Below are 15,043 nucleotides of genomic sequence, written 5' to 3'. Positions count from 1 at the left end.
CAGGGACAAGTATGCCGCAAGAAAATTATTGTGGGCTTCCCTGAAAAGTGGTATCTATTGTATCGACTGCAGAGGGATGATGATAAATTTATCACTTCCCCATACTGGACATCTTTGAAAAAAGAGCTTCATTGCTCAATGGATTCCTCCAGTCGAAAAACATATTCTGATTCTGATAACTTTCATAGAATAGGTCCATAGTGAAATAATAACACCAAAATGCACTGCATTTAACAATTAGAAGTGGACGGAAATGTTTATACCTCTAAGTAAATAGGATGAATAGCCATGGCTTATAAAGCAGGATTGCAAGATCTATTGCACACGTATATGCACAACTGCTCCCAATGGATTCGTACTATGCATCTTATTTATACGCATTTGAAGTCAAATAAGATGTGCGTTATATATCCAATATTATCTCCCATTAGAAAGTATATTTTACTATGAAGTGTACTGTCGTCATTAAATTAATTGTAGTTTAACAAAATTCAAATAACTATGGAGTGCTCAGAGGTTTTGATGTTCCCAGAATTTACTCCCATTAGCATATTTTCTAGAGAATTCTTCTGTTCTTACAATTCTATATATATTTGTTAAGGTTTTTTTAAAATCCAATGTTGTGTGTGAATGCATTTCACATTTGACAGTTTATGTAAAAACTAAAACAAGGTGATAACGACCGCATATTAAGATTTTCAAATGCTCGTTCGTTTGTTTCTCAACCCGCTTGTCCTGGTGAGGGTCGCGGCGGCATCATGTTGAGTAGGGCAGTCCAGACCTCCCTTTCCCTGGCCACTGACTCTCGCTCTTCCTGGAGAATTCACAGGCGTTCCCAGTCCAGCCAAGCGACAGTCCCACCAGCATGTTCTGGCCCGGCCCCGACATCTGGTAGAGTTCCAGGGGGAGTCTACCAGGGGGCCTCCTTACCAGGTACTCGAACCACCTCAACTGGCTCCTCTAGATGTCGAGGAGCAGCAGATCGACCAAGGCTGGCAGCATCGGGTTTTTTTCCAATCGGGTTTTCATGGTATTAATAAAAAAAAACGATCATCTCAGATGGCCAAAAATCCGGTTTTTTTCGGTTTTATTGCCAGTTAATCCCTATAATTAGTATAGCCCCCACAAAAGAGAAGACAAATAACACGTTCCGCTAAAAGATGATGGTCAAAGATCGCAAGACGCCGATGGAGTATTGGCTGTCTGATGGTAGTGAGTGGCCTGAGCTGCAAAAGATCGCCGTCAAGCTGTTCAGCATCGCCACATCCAGTGCCGCATCCGAGAGGAACTTCTCCACCACGGCCTTCATTCACTCCAAGCTGAGGAATAGCCTGAGCATAAAGTCGGCGGAGAAGGTCGTCTTCATCAAGAGCAACATTCCCACTTTCTTGGACGGTGCGGTTGAGATGATCGAAGAGGACAGCGAATACGATGACTTTGGCGCCGATTGACGACAACTTGACTTGCCGGATTAAAACCATGTTTTTTTCTTTTTGTACGAAATCGGGTTTTTTTAATACAAAACCCATAACCCGAGAACATTTGCAAAAAAAAAAATCGGGTTTTTTCCACCCTTGAGATCGACTTTGAGGCTCTCCCGGATTACCGAGCTCCTCACCCAATCACGGAGAGTGAGCACAGCAACCCTGTGGAGAATCTTCATTCCGGCCCCTTGTACCCAGGATCTCATTCTTTCGGTCATTACCTAAATCTCATGATCATAGGTGAGGGTGGGAACGTAGATCGGCCTGTAAACCGAGAGCTTTGTTCGAGAACTCATCTCCCGCTTCACTACCGTGGAATGGTACAGTGCCCGTAATACTGCAGCTGATCTCCCGCTCCCACTTACCATCACTGGCGAAAGAGATCCCGAGGTACTTAAACTCCTACACTAAGGGCAGCTGTTCCTCTCTCACCTGGAGAGCATAATCCACCAGGAGTGAACCATGACCTTTGTTAAATGTGTGTATTCATAAGATTTTTTTTGCTATGAAAATGTTGTGTCATGAAGGATATATGAATACGAATGCAAGAAATGTAAAGATAATTATCATACAACATAAAAAAACAATGTATTGCTATTTAAATATAATTAAATAATACGTCTTTTAAAATAGTAAAATGGGTTTTTTATGATTGAATGTTTGTTTGTGTGTGTATTAGTCACTGTATATGTAAAATAAATGTATGCGCTAACTTTGCTTCACTTTGGAATGTGCAGTTTTGTTGAACAAGCCCAGGGCTCCCTTCAAGTAACAGTCTGTAGGCAGGCTCTTAATTAGTTACACGAATTTCACGACTACACTACTACAGTAATTGTAGTGAAGGAAAGCAAAGGTAAAGGTACAGCATTGAATTCACTTTTTCAAGCCCACTGCTGGTATATATCTAATAAAGGGAGCTCTAGAGACCATATCTACAAGGCATTCTCGCTTACTTCTCCAGGCTGACGAGTTGAGGCTGGAGTACCCACACTTTATCCCCAACACACGTGGCCTGACGATCGTCCAAGTGTCGTCTACCCCCTATGTACTCTGCTGGGTAGATAAACGCGGGGAAATTACAAACAAAACTCAACCATTGTTTCAACTGCTGTACCAGTAGATTGAACCGGAGTGACAGTGTGCTAACCATTACAGCAGTGGTTCTCAAACTTTTTGGGCTATTGTGCCCCCATGTTGAATTTGATTTCAACCGAGTGCCCCTTTGCCTGACCTGGCAAGGTTCTGAGAAATAAACGTATGACTAATGAACATCAATATTTTAACCAATTGTCCATTTTGTGAGGTATCCTAACTAGCGAGAAACTGCAAGCGAAAACAAAACAATCAACGGACGCTCTGCATGCACGCACAACGTAATTTGTTCGCGCTCGCTGGTTACTGTACCCATACATATGTAAAATTGTATCAATTGACATGAGAATTGCATGGAATAGTTCTCTAAGCAGGCATATAATTCAGGGTTTAATGTATCTGTGACTCTGAGGTTGTTTTCAATCCCTCCAGATAATATATTGTTTTGATGTTGTCATAGAAATGCATTTTCTTTAATAGATGGCAGCTGCATGCATCAACCAGAAATTAGAGGATTTCTCTTTAAACTCTGACAAAATTTGCCCCAATATTATTTGATCGTGAAATAAATTCCTTATTATGTTAAATAAATACTTCTGTGATCTAAAAAAAACCCGATGAATATCCTGCTGGAGATGCAGACTCAATTGGCATGACAATGTTTCGCTCGCTTAGCAACAAAAAAGGATTTAACCAGGGATTGACTCCACTCTGATTAAACAAATGTGCAAACCGAGCTCTTTTGACTTGTCATATAATTCATGGCAAACACATTAAGTGGGATATTTATTAATAATTCAGTCAACTGTATTTATGGTTTCAATGTTACCATTCTTTACTCGTTGGTTAAAAATAAACACTGCAGTAATGTTTAGAGAAAATATACAATTATTCAGATTACTGGGTGCTTTTATGTGCCCAATTACTGTATAAAATAGCAATGGGAACAGGTATAATTTGAATAACAGCAATATTCAGCTTGCTTAAAGCGAGTCAAAAAGCCAAATCAAATGGTTCTGTGTGCTCAAACGAACTTTGGGGTGGTGCTAGTTTTTGTAGGTGGAAATTCCACAACCACAAGAGTAAGGTGAGTTTCTTCGGAGCGTAACCACCATTGGCTTTCCCTATTAAAAAAAATGTAATTTTATGAATAGGATATGAACATTCCTCCTTGGGATTGTGTGTCAAGTGCTTCATCTACAGCACTAAATGGTAAAATGTTGTCCCAAGCAAGCAAATGTGTGTGTGTATATAATTGTACAAAATGTTCACTTAAGTCAATTATAGAAGTTTCTTAAAGGCAGATAATGTAAAGCACTCAACCGGTGTGGTATTGAGGAAACATTTAAGATTGCGAAATTAATAAAGGGAAGTTTCAAATGAATTGGAAAGCATAGCGGCAAATTGTGCACGGAAAAAGTAACCACTTTACTAATGCCCGAGTCATTGTTTTTGATTAAAAAAATAATCATCAAGAAGAGAACACTACAATTCATTTTTGTAGTTTCCTTCAGTTACAATAATTTACTCGAATAAAGGGCACGCATCTTAACACGAAACATCATTATAAATGTGTTAATGTCCCGCGTACGATATGAATAATGGATAAGAATTGCAATAATATTAGTGGGATGAAAGGGATACAATAATTGTTAATATTAGAAGAGATAGTGTTCTTCATTTCATTGTCATTTATGGTAATGAACTCATAACCACCCAAAAGCATAAATCATGCAAGAACCTGCTTGATAAATGGGATATTAATAAACTGCATTTCTTTAAGCCAAAATACAGTACAGAGTTGTCCATACGGTTTACATTCATTCACGTGGTTGATTAATTCCGATTGGAAACACTCACCCGTCTCGTGTAGCTCCACTTTTCAGGGTGATCTGCAGTGTGGCAGTCGAAAACTTCTCTCCATTGTTGATTTCAGTGTTAATGTCAAAAACATTCGTTTCGCTGGGCAGGACACCAATGAACGATATGCCTCTCTTGCATTTTACCCTGCGACGAAAATATTTAAAGCGTTACGCTTATAGAATCACAAAGACGCACACAGATGGCAAGCATAACAACATCTGTAATTTGCCAAGAATATGCGGTGATATCACCACAGATCTTACATCAAGGAAGGTCCACCTTGACTCATGATTGTATGTAACAACAATAGTCACCATTTGCCACTAAGTGGTGATGACGTCCAAGGCTATGTGCACTTTGAGGCCACGTGAAACATCAAAGGCTCACTGACAAGGAGATCACGGGACAGATCCAGGTGTTATGGGTTGACTGACTGAGATGACTAACATGCACCACCTGTTTTCCCCACTGTGCCACTTCCATGAGTTTTAGCTGCTCGGCGTTCTGCTAGGTGTGTGAGCGTTACTTCTCTGCTCTCCATTGTTGTTGGAGGGCAACTGACTCCAACTGTCCAGGAGCCTCCTCCACAGAAATCGATGTTGACACCGCTGGTATCAGTTATCGGCAAGTCAATTCAATTTCACACCCTCACGTACTACATCAGCCCATTCCTTCTCTAACCTATGCAATTCCCATCTATCCCCCTCTATCCAGCCAACAAAAAAATGATTGGTATTGTGGTGGCAGACAAAATAACCTCACCTGCTGGAAGAGCTCTGGAATTCACAGCTTCCCAAACCTCACCACCACGCTCCCACACTCCTTTTATTCTTTTGCTCAGATTGGAGCCACTCTCTGTTGGTTGGCAGTGTCCTGCCCTTAGTGGAGAACCGTACATTCCTCAGAGTAACTGTAGCCAAAACCAGCCCAATGGACCTCCTGTATTCTACAGAGGTTGAGGCGGTACCGGTCAAGCCGCTAACATAGGAGCATAGGAGGAATGGCAGCCTCTCCTCTGTAGTGAGCGTTAAAACATTCCACGTGGACCATCTGCAGTGGTTTCCAGCTGTTTCTGGATTAACCCTGGGTGGGGTTGGGGGTGGCCATTTTGAAGGTGTGAGGGGTTAGTAGCCCCCTCACACCCGTCCAAGGCCCCCATTGGCCGCTGTGGTGGCTGCGTGCATGCCACGAGGGGAACAGCTGATTAATATAGGCCTTCCTCGAATGGCATTGCCCACAGCACACTACATTATTACTGACTGGTAACCAGCAAGGACATTGTGGTTATTTTGTCCAGTCACGCAAATACACGCACAGATACATGCACATACACGCTGAATAATTTAATTCCATTAAAAACGATAAGGACATGCCATTATGTGGCTAAATGTACAATAATGGCAGCTACCATCTAAATGACGATGGGTTATTTGCAATCAAGCTATTCATTTCCAAGCATAGCTTTTCGAAACTTTTGAAACAATTTAAAAGTTACATCATAGAGCACTCAATTTGTTTAAAAAATGCTTGTGCAACATGGAAATAAAATGGTGTCTGGAGTATTGATCTGATGGAGTACGCTTAAGATGCACAAAACTGCTGCGACATTTAGCACAGGACCCTTGAGTGCTCTTGTGAGACAAGGGTTGAGCTCTGGACTCACGTAATTCTGCCACAGTTAATAAAAGGGAACATATTTGGTTATTTTCCAAGATTACACAAAGAGTGGTTTCTTGGCAGAGCAAATTTGCACAATGCTTTGTTTAGGTGTCACATCCTTGACCTCAATCCAGCTGAAGGGTTTAAAAAAAATCTACCCTAAGGGTTGCAGTTAATATTTATTCATATTATGTATAAAAATATGATTTAATGGCAAAGTACAGGAAAACTTTGCCCAACACGGCTTTATTGAACGCGTGTTTCGGATCTACAAAGTTTACCTAATGAGGTCTGTTTTTCAGAACATGGGGGTGATGTTTTGGCCATACTTGGTTTGACGCTGCTATGATTCTCATCTCCACGTGGAAAAGTAGTGCCGTGGGAGTGCTGCATCCGTTGCAAGGTGTGAATGAATCGACTGTGAGAACGATTTATTTACCATGCATGTTTTTGATGTTTGTATGCTTTTAGTGTGTGTTATTTTTGTGTGATAATGTTACACACTCAACACTCAGAATGGCACAGCATAAATGTTCACACATTGCTGCATGCATCTAGCCAGGACTTTAAGTCATACTGATGCCGCCTAGTTGGCAAATCTTGAACGTTCAAGTGACAGTGTTAGGGGCGAGCGTGGGGCTGGCAATTCAGAGTCAGGGGCGAGCGTGGGGCTGGCAATTCAGAGTCAGGGGCGAGCGTTGGCCATGAGTACCGAAGTGCGTGAAGGGTAATGGAGATGTGGGTTTTGAATTCAGATTAAATTGAAAAATAAAATGTGTATACACACACAAGTAATGGAGAGTGACTTAGCCTCCTACATTATAGACTGCCAGTACACTCACCAAACTTAATAACCAGGCTACAGTCTACATTATAGACTGCCAGTACACTCACTCCGATTAAAAACAAGGCTACAGTCTACATTAGTGGTTATTTGTTTATTATTATTTTTATTTTATTATTATTTTTCAATCTACGTGACTTTATCGAAAGAACCAAAGATGCCTATTGAAGTGACATCGGGGATGTCACTGTATTGTGCCGGCCCTAGAGGGGCACGGCGTGCGATGAACCGTCATCGTGGACACCTGTAGGTGGGTGGACAACCAGCCCTAGTGAGGGCTTGGTGAGTGGCACCACGCATGGAGTGCAGTGCTGTCTCCTAACGGAGGGAGTGGGAGAGTGTCAGCCCAGGGACAGGGTTATCCTGGGCCATGGCACTCTGGTTGACCCCGAAGGCACGTGACTGGTAAAGTCTACAGGGGGCCCCCAGGTGGGGGCTCAAGGGTGGTCACGTGTCCGGGGGAAAGTTGTCTCAAGAAGAGTCGAGAGCCAGAGCTCTCTCAAAGGTGGGCGGGGTCAAGGGCAGAGCCGGCCCCGATTCGGGAGCATATAAGCCGGGTCCCTGAAGGGACCGGGGTCGGCGTTGCTCCCGTCATCTGAAGATCTACGTTCTATGTCCAAGAAGAGTCTCCAACACGTGGTCCGGAACCCGAGCTGGCGTCCGGTCCACTGTAGCTAACTCCCAGTGTGTTAGTGTAGTTAGCCGGGTGGTCCACCACCCTAAGCTGTTATCTGGTAAAGGGGCAGCTACCCATTTGTGTATTCGTGTTGGTGTAATAAATGTGTTGCCTCTAAGAAGTACGTCTGCGACTCAGTTGGGCCCACTACACTATTATAGAGTTAGTATATCTACGACTACAGCCAGTACAAACTGCTATAGAGTTAGTATAGCTACTACTACAGCCAGTAAATACTGCTATAGAGTTAGTATAGCTAGTACTACAGCCAGTTCAGTTCATTTATTAGGTCTAGCCCTGTGAGCATTGCGGCTCTTGACTCGGGTGCAACCGCAACAAAAAAAACATGAACAAAGAACATCTTAAAGTGACTACGCGCAACAGAAAAATCCAGGAAAAAACATCAAAGTCTTCCAGAAAAAACACCGTATATCAACGCTGTGTGCAAAAATCCCAGTGGGATGTAAGTCAAACAATAACAACCATTAGACAATTTAGATAAAAGTTATCAGGCTAACTCTGTACTTCAACAAACAAACATGGCTAAACCATACGTTTTCGAAATCACCAAAATAAAGATATAAAAACAATGTTACAGTGATCATAGGAACTGTGATTCAAATTTAACAATAAACGATATACATAACATGTACGACCAACTTTGCAGCCATAGTTGGCAGCATGAGTCACCTTATAACAGCAGGAGTATCTGCAGGAGTATCAAAAATTTTCAATACACCTTTAAAGATCAGCACACTATAATCAAAACTCAAGATCATACTTTGGAGCGGTCATCAAAAGAGCGATGCATTTGGTTTCAGGCCACTCTGCATAGCAGTGGCAGCGGAGGGTGTACCGCTCCTCAAGAGCAGTTTTGAGTGCAGATCTCACAGGTAGTGATCCAAGTTGCAGTTTATTGGCAATAGCAATCCAGATCCTGGGGGCATCAACAGCAAAGGCCCTTCCTCTAGTATTTGTACGGCAATAAGGAATGTGAAGCTGGTAAATGAGCGAGGACCTTAGGTCACATTTGTTCTTCTAAACAGTGAGGAGATCCAGCAGGCAGTCTGCTGATGTTTTTGTAGGTACATCGTGAATAAATAAGATCTGATGCACAAGCCGTCGATCATTAAGAGATGTTAAGTTTGACCCAACAGAGAGATCACAGTGGTGGATCCTATATAGGCAGTTCAATGCAAATCTTAAGGCCGAATGATAAATTGAGTCAAGCTTCTTCAGTACAGTACTGGGGGCTGATTTATATACGATGTCACAGTAATCAAGTAGAGGAAATTCCAGACGGAACATAGGGGGGAAGCAATGCTTGTGTCGATACAGAAAACCTATTTTTTATTTTGTCTTTTTACCAATTGAATCAATGTGATCTTGAAAATTCAGTTTTGAATCAAAAATGACCCAAGATACTTATAGATCTTCACTTTCTCTATTTTATAATTATTTAAGGAATGTAATTACGGAAAAATAACTTCCTGCTTTAGTCCTGGTGAGAAGCATAGCATCTTGGTTTTGGAGGTATTCGGGACTAGTTTAAAAGAGTAGCTCTCCCCGACGGGGAAATAAACCCCGGTCTCCCGCGTGACAGGCAGGGATATTAACCACTATACTATTGAGGATTTTTATTGAATTTTTATTTTACTTTTATTAATTTTAATTTTTTACCTACGTGACTTTACCGAAAAACCCAAGAATATGAATCCTTGCAGTCACGAAAGCTTCAAATCTAGAATTAGTTCAAGAGCAACACGCTGATGTTGTAGTTTGTTGAAATCACCCTGGAGCTTAGTAATCACGTCATCCGGAGAGCGGCCAGCAGTAATCAGTATCGTGTCATTTGCAAACAGATTTACCCTCGAATAATCCAGGTCAGTGCCCAAGTCATTGACATAAAGAGAGAACAAGAGGCGGCCAAGGATGGAACCCTGTGCAACCCCTTTTGTTATCTTAACACTGTTTGACCTCCAACCATCTATGAATACAGTTTGGATGCGAGAATAGAGGTATTTTTTAACCATTCCACTGCGTGTTTGGAGAAACAGAGGCAACTTTGTTTACTAAGCAGGGTGTTGTGGTCGACTGTATGAAAGGCTTTGGACAAGTCAGGAAAAAGCTGGCACAGTACTGCTTATCAATGCTACTATACATGTGATTTAGAGAGTCTAATTGAGCAGATGTGGTGCTGTATTTTTTCAGAACGCAGATTGGTTTCGATGTAAAAGATTGTCGTCGGACAGGAAACTGCTAATTTGGTAGTTCAATAATTTTTCAAAATTTTGCATCAACAGGGACAAAATTGAGATAGGTCGGTAGTTATTTGAATCATCTTTAGGGCCCCCTTTGTGAAGTGGACGAACATAGGAATGTTTCCGTTCTGGAGTTACTGATGCTTCTTTGATGGGCAGGTTGAAAATATGGGCTATAGGTTTGTATATTAGGTGACCAACAGTTATCAGAGGAAAGACGAGAATACTATCCGCTCCAGTAGAGGAGGACCCTTTGAGGTAGGACAGTTGTTTCAGAACATTACTTTCGTGGATAGGCTTGAAACTAAATTTGTTTAATGTTTGGACAGGGGTGTAGTAAATTGCATGAGCAGGGATGACTCCTATTACATTATCAAAAAGGTCACCAGCTTCAGAAAATTTAAGGTAAAAATTGTTGACTATTTTTTGGGGCTCTGAAAAATAGTCCCCATTTCGGTTAAGCACAAAGGGAAAATTATCTGTTTTAGATGCCTTTTCGATACATTTTACTGTTTTCCAGAAGATCCTGGCATTGTCATGTGATTCCCGGAGAGTGGAGGAAAAATATGCATTTTTTGCATGCCGAATTTTTTTTGATACATCTATTCCTTAAAATCCTATACTCTAGCCAGTCATTGACAAATTACTTTTCTGAGCACATGCCCAGGCCTTGTCCCTAGTTTTCATGAGCTTAGTAATCAAAGGATCAAACCATGGTGGGCGGTTGTGTTTAATTTTAAATCTAACCAACGTAGCATGTTTGTCAAGAAGTTGGAGAAACGTGTACCTGAAGGTCTCCCAAGCCGTAGTCAGGTCGGGGATATCGCAGACCTTGTCAATATCAAAGTGAAGCACATCATTAGTAAATGCCTGTATGCTGAAGTGTCTCATGGAGTGCTTATCAACCAATTTAGGGGGGGCTTTGGGTCTGGCTGACGATCTCAACCCAAATATGAAGGAGTGATCACTAAGGTTATTACCCAGAACACCAGTAAGTGGGAAATTGTGAGGGGCGTTAGTCAACAGGACGTCACGCAGAGATGACTGTCCCAGATTTATTAGGTTGGGAGTTGTGGGGACATTTAATAATTGAAATATGTTAAATTGATTTGCAAAATGTGTGGCCACGGCCGGCGGATTTAACACATTCCAATTCAGATCACCCACTAAAACTATTTCACCTTTAGGGAGGCCCCCAAGAAGCTCCCTCAGTGCAGTCCCAGCTTCAAAATCCTTACCACTAGGCAGTCTCAGCATACTACCAATATCTGTTGATTTTTAGGGAGAGTGATTCTGAGAGCCAGACCTTCAAAGCAGCATTTTTTTTAAACAAGGAATGAGCTGGTGAACATAAAATAGTACTACGAACATAGATGGCGATTCCACCTCCTTAAGACCCTCGGTCAAGCCGAAAAAGGTTGTTGTTGTCAATCGTAATCTGCAAGTCATTGACGGCCGGAGTGAGAAATGTTTCTGTAAGGCAAAAAATGTCCGGGTACAGGTTTGCCACTTCTAATTTAAGTTGACTTAATTTAGTCACAATCCCTCTGATGTTGACCTGTAGAACACCAACACCTTTTCTGCAAGAAAAATCTACAGAATGATATGAGTTCTTTACATTTGGACCAGGGTGAAGCTCAATACCTCCCAGAAACAAGAAAAGTAGAATGAATAGTTTGCACAGGTATTTTCTGTGAAAGGATGATGAAGTAATGGGACAGTGATGATGGAGTGTAGAATAAGCTATTTCACTAGCAGGTGTAGTGGCAAATGGAGCATCAAGTATGGACGAGAAATAACAAGCTTCGCCGGTGGTAGAGTTGAGTTTGGCATTAGATATGGCCGGGAGGGACAGCAGTAGGATACACAGCAGAACTGCCATCTTGGGCATGATGAAGAAGGACTGGCCGGTGTGCGTGCTGCAGGCTGCGTCCACCATGATGTCAAACACTCGCCGATCGTTTGTGGAGTCTATGCCCCCCACTCTGGTGGTGAGCCGTGAGCTTTGGAGAGACGACTCAGAGCGGAACTTGATCCTGACTGTCAAGCCGTGTGTGTGAGTCGATGTGTGTGTGCGAGTCGATGTGTGTGTGTGTTAGTCGATGTGTGTGTGTAAGTCGATGTGTGTGTGAGTCGATGTGTGTGCGTAAGTCCATGTGTGTGTGTGGGTCCATGTGTGTGTGTAAGTCCATGTGTGTGTGAGTTGATGTGTGTGTGTGAGTCGATGTGTGTGTATGTGTAAGTCGATGTGCGTATGTGTGGGTCGATGTGTGTGTGTAAGTTGATGTGTCTGTGACTCACACACATACATCGACTTACACACAATGTGTGTGTGTGTAAGTCGATGTGTGTGTGTTAGTAAGAATAAAACAAATATTGAGTGTGCGTGTAAGTCGATGTGTAAGTTAATGTGTGTGTGTGTTAGTTGATGTGTGTGTAAGTCGATGTCTATGTGTGTAAGTCGATGTGTGTTTGTAAGTGGATATGTGTGTAGGTAAGTCAATGTGTATGTGTGTGTGGGTCGATGTATGTGTGTAAGTCCATGTGCGTGTGTGTAAGTCGATGTGTGTGTAAGTCCATGTGTTTGTGTGTGAGTTGTTGTGTGCGTGTAATTCGATATGTCTGTGTGTAAGTCGATGTGTGTGTGTGTGGCTTTATGTGTGTGTGTGTGGCTCTATGTGCGTGTGTGAGTCGATATGCATGTGTGTGTAAGTCCATATGTGTGTGTGTGTAGTTCGATGTGTGTGTGAGTCTATGTATGTGTGTGTTGAAGTCGATGTGTGTGTAAATCGATGTGTGTGTGAGTCGATGTGTGTGTTTGAGTCCATGTGTGTGTGTGTGTAAGTCAATGTGTTTGTGTGTGTGGGTCGATGTCTGTGTGTGTGCAAGTCATTGTGTGTGTGTCTTTTTCACCTGGGCAATGCCGGGTACTTCCAGCAAGTATGTAATAATTACGTTTCATCCAGAATAAACAGACAAAAACTCAAACAGCATGCATGGTATAAGACATTCAAAGCATAGCTCAAGTGTTTCTTAATTTTTGGTGACTGTTAGGTTTAAATTTAGATCCTATTATTTGCACAGTCCCGTTTTGTCAAATTAAACGCCGTGTTAAATTGTCCTTATTTAAATTTTAGATTGCTGTCTATGAAGACACATGGTTTCAATGTGTTCAGTTTAATCAATCTATTCAGCTTTGAAATTTAAAAGTATCAAAACGTTACACCAATGATAACATTCTCATCTGACAGCATGGGGCAATGTTGTACGTTGTGGTAGGTTCCTAGAAGTGGTGTTGGTGTTTTGCATTAGGCGCTACACATTATGTGGTGTATTACAGCACCTAATCATACGCTGACGACCACTGCAGATGGAGTGATGAGTGCATTTCATTTCCAGGAGTGAGATGGATTATGGATTCGCAGGACCATTAAGGATGGCAAAGGCATAACCAGATCTCCATTCAGCAGTAGATAGACAATAGTGCTTGTTGATGATGATGAATCTATCATATTTCTGGCACAGCTTAATAGTCTGTCATCATGACTGATTGATAGCCTTTAATTAACAACTTCAGAGCATAACGACATCATCACTTTAGCAAAGAGGGTGGGTGGAAGGCATGGTTACCTGTGTAAGGACAGTACGGCTCCTCGTGGCTGTGGTTACTAATTGACGCGACGGGCACTGAAAGGGGTGCGTAAGGATAGCACGTGACCTACAGTAAGGGAAAAAAGTATTTGATCCCCTGCTGATTTTGTACGTTTGCCCACTGACAAAGAAATTATCAGTATATACTTTTAATTGTAGGTTTATTTGAACAGTGAGAGACAGAATAACAACAACAAAATCCAGAAAAACGCATGTCAAAATTTGTATAAATTTATTTGCATTTTAATGAGGGAAATAAGTATTTGACCCCTCTGCAAAAACATGACTTAGTACTTGGTGGCAAAACCCTTGTTGGCAATCACAGAAGTCAGACGTTTCTTGTAGTTGGCCACCAGGTTTGCACACATCTCAAGAGGGATTTTGTTCCACTCCTCTTTGCAGATCTTCTCCAAGTCATTAAGGTTTCGAGGCTGACGTTTGGCAACTCGAACCTTCAGCTCCCTCCACAGATTTTCTATGGGATTAAGGTCTGGAGACTGGCTAGGCCACTCCAGGACCTTAATGTGCTTCTTCTTGAGCCACTCCTTTGTTGCCTTGTCCGTGTGTTTTGGGTCATTGTCATGCTAGAATACCCATCAACGACCCATTTTCAATGCCCTAGCTGAGGGAAGGAGGTTCTCACCCAAGATTTGACGGTACATGACCCGTCCATCGTCCCTTTGATGCGGTGAAGTTGTCCTGTCCCCTTAGCATAAAAACACCCCCAAAGCATAATGTTTCCACCTCCATGTGTGATGGTGGGGATGGTGTTCTTGGAGTCATAGGCAGCATTCTTCCTTCTCCAAACAACACTTTCACCCAGTTGTCCTCTGAATCATTCAGATGTTCATTGGCAAACTTCAGATGGGCATGTATATGTGCTTTCTTGAGCAAGGGGACCTTGCGGGCGCTGCAGGATTTCAGTCCTTCACGGCATAGTGTGTTACCAACTGTTTTCTTGGTGACTATGGTCCCAGCTGCCTTGAGATCATTGACAAGATCCTCCCGTGTAGTTCTGGGCTGATTCTTCACCGTGCTCATGATCATTGCAACTCCACGAGGTGAGATCTTGCATGCAGCCCCAGGCCGAGGGAGATTGACAGTTATTTTGTGTTTCTTCCATTTGCGAATAATCACACCAACTGTTGTCACCTTCTCACCAAGCTGCTTGGCGATGGTCTTGTAGCCCATTCCAGCCTTGTGCAGGTCTACAATCTTGTCCCTGACATCCTTGGAGAGCTCTTTGGTCTTGGCCATGGTGGAGAGTTTGGAATCTGATTGATTTATTGCTTATGTGAACAGGTGTCTTTTATTCAGGTAACAAGCTGAGATTAGGAGCACTCCCTTTAAGAGTGTGCTCCTAATCTCAGCTCATTATCTGTATAAAAGACACCTGGGAGCCAGAAATCTTTCTGATTGAGAGGGGGTCAAATACTTATTTCCCTCATTAAAATAGAAATCAATTTATAACATTTTTGACATGCGTTTTTCTGGATTTTTCTGTTGTTATTCT

At 42.2% G+C, this 15,043-nt stretch overlaps 1 protein-coding gene across 1 annotated transcript in view; it reads right to left on the bottom strand.

Annotated features, from left to right (window-relative positions):
* LOC133348562 (transmembrane protein 132E-like) overlaps positions 1–15,043 on the bottom strand; it is a 534,471-nt gene that overhangs the window by 196,637 nt on the left and 322,791 nt on the right. The window contains exon 3 of the mRNA XM_061561445.1: positions 4,437–4,583. Coding sequence (XP_061417429.1) covers positions 4,437–4,583 — 147 coding nt within the window. The remainder of the gene's footprint in view (positions 1–4,436; positions 4,584–15,043) is intronic.

This window comes from Lethenteron reissneri, chromosome 27 (assembly GCF_015708825.2).
Source record: "Lethenteron reissneri isolate LAM-NWPU_2019-01 chromosome 27, ASM1570882v1, whole genome shotgun sequence".
NCBI lineage: Eukaryota > Metazoa > Chordata > Hyperoartia > Petromyzontiformes > Petromyzontidae > Lethenteron > Lethenteron reissneri.
Note: the sequence above shows the minus strand (reverse complement) of the source record. Positions and strands in the feature narration are given on the sequence as shown.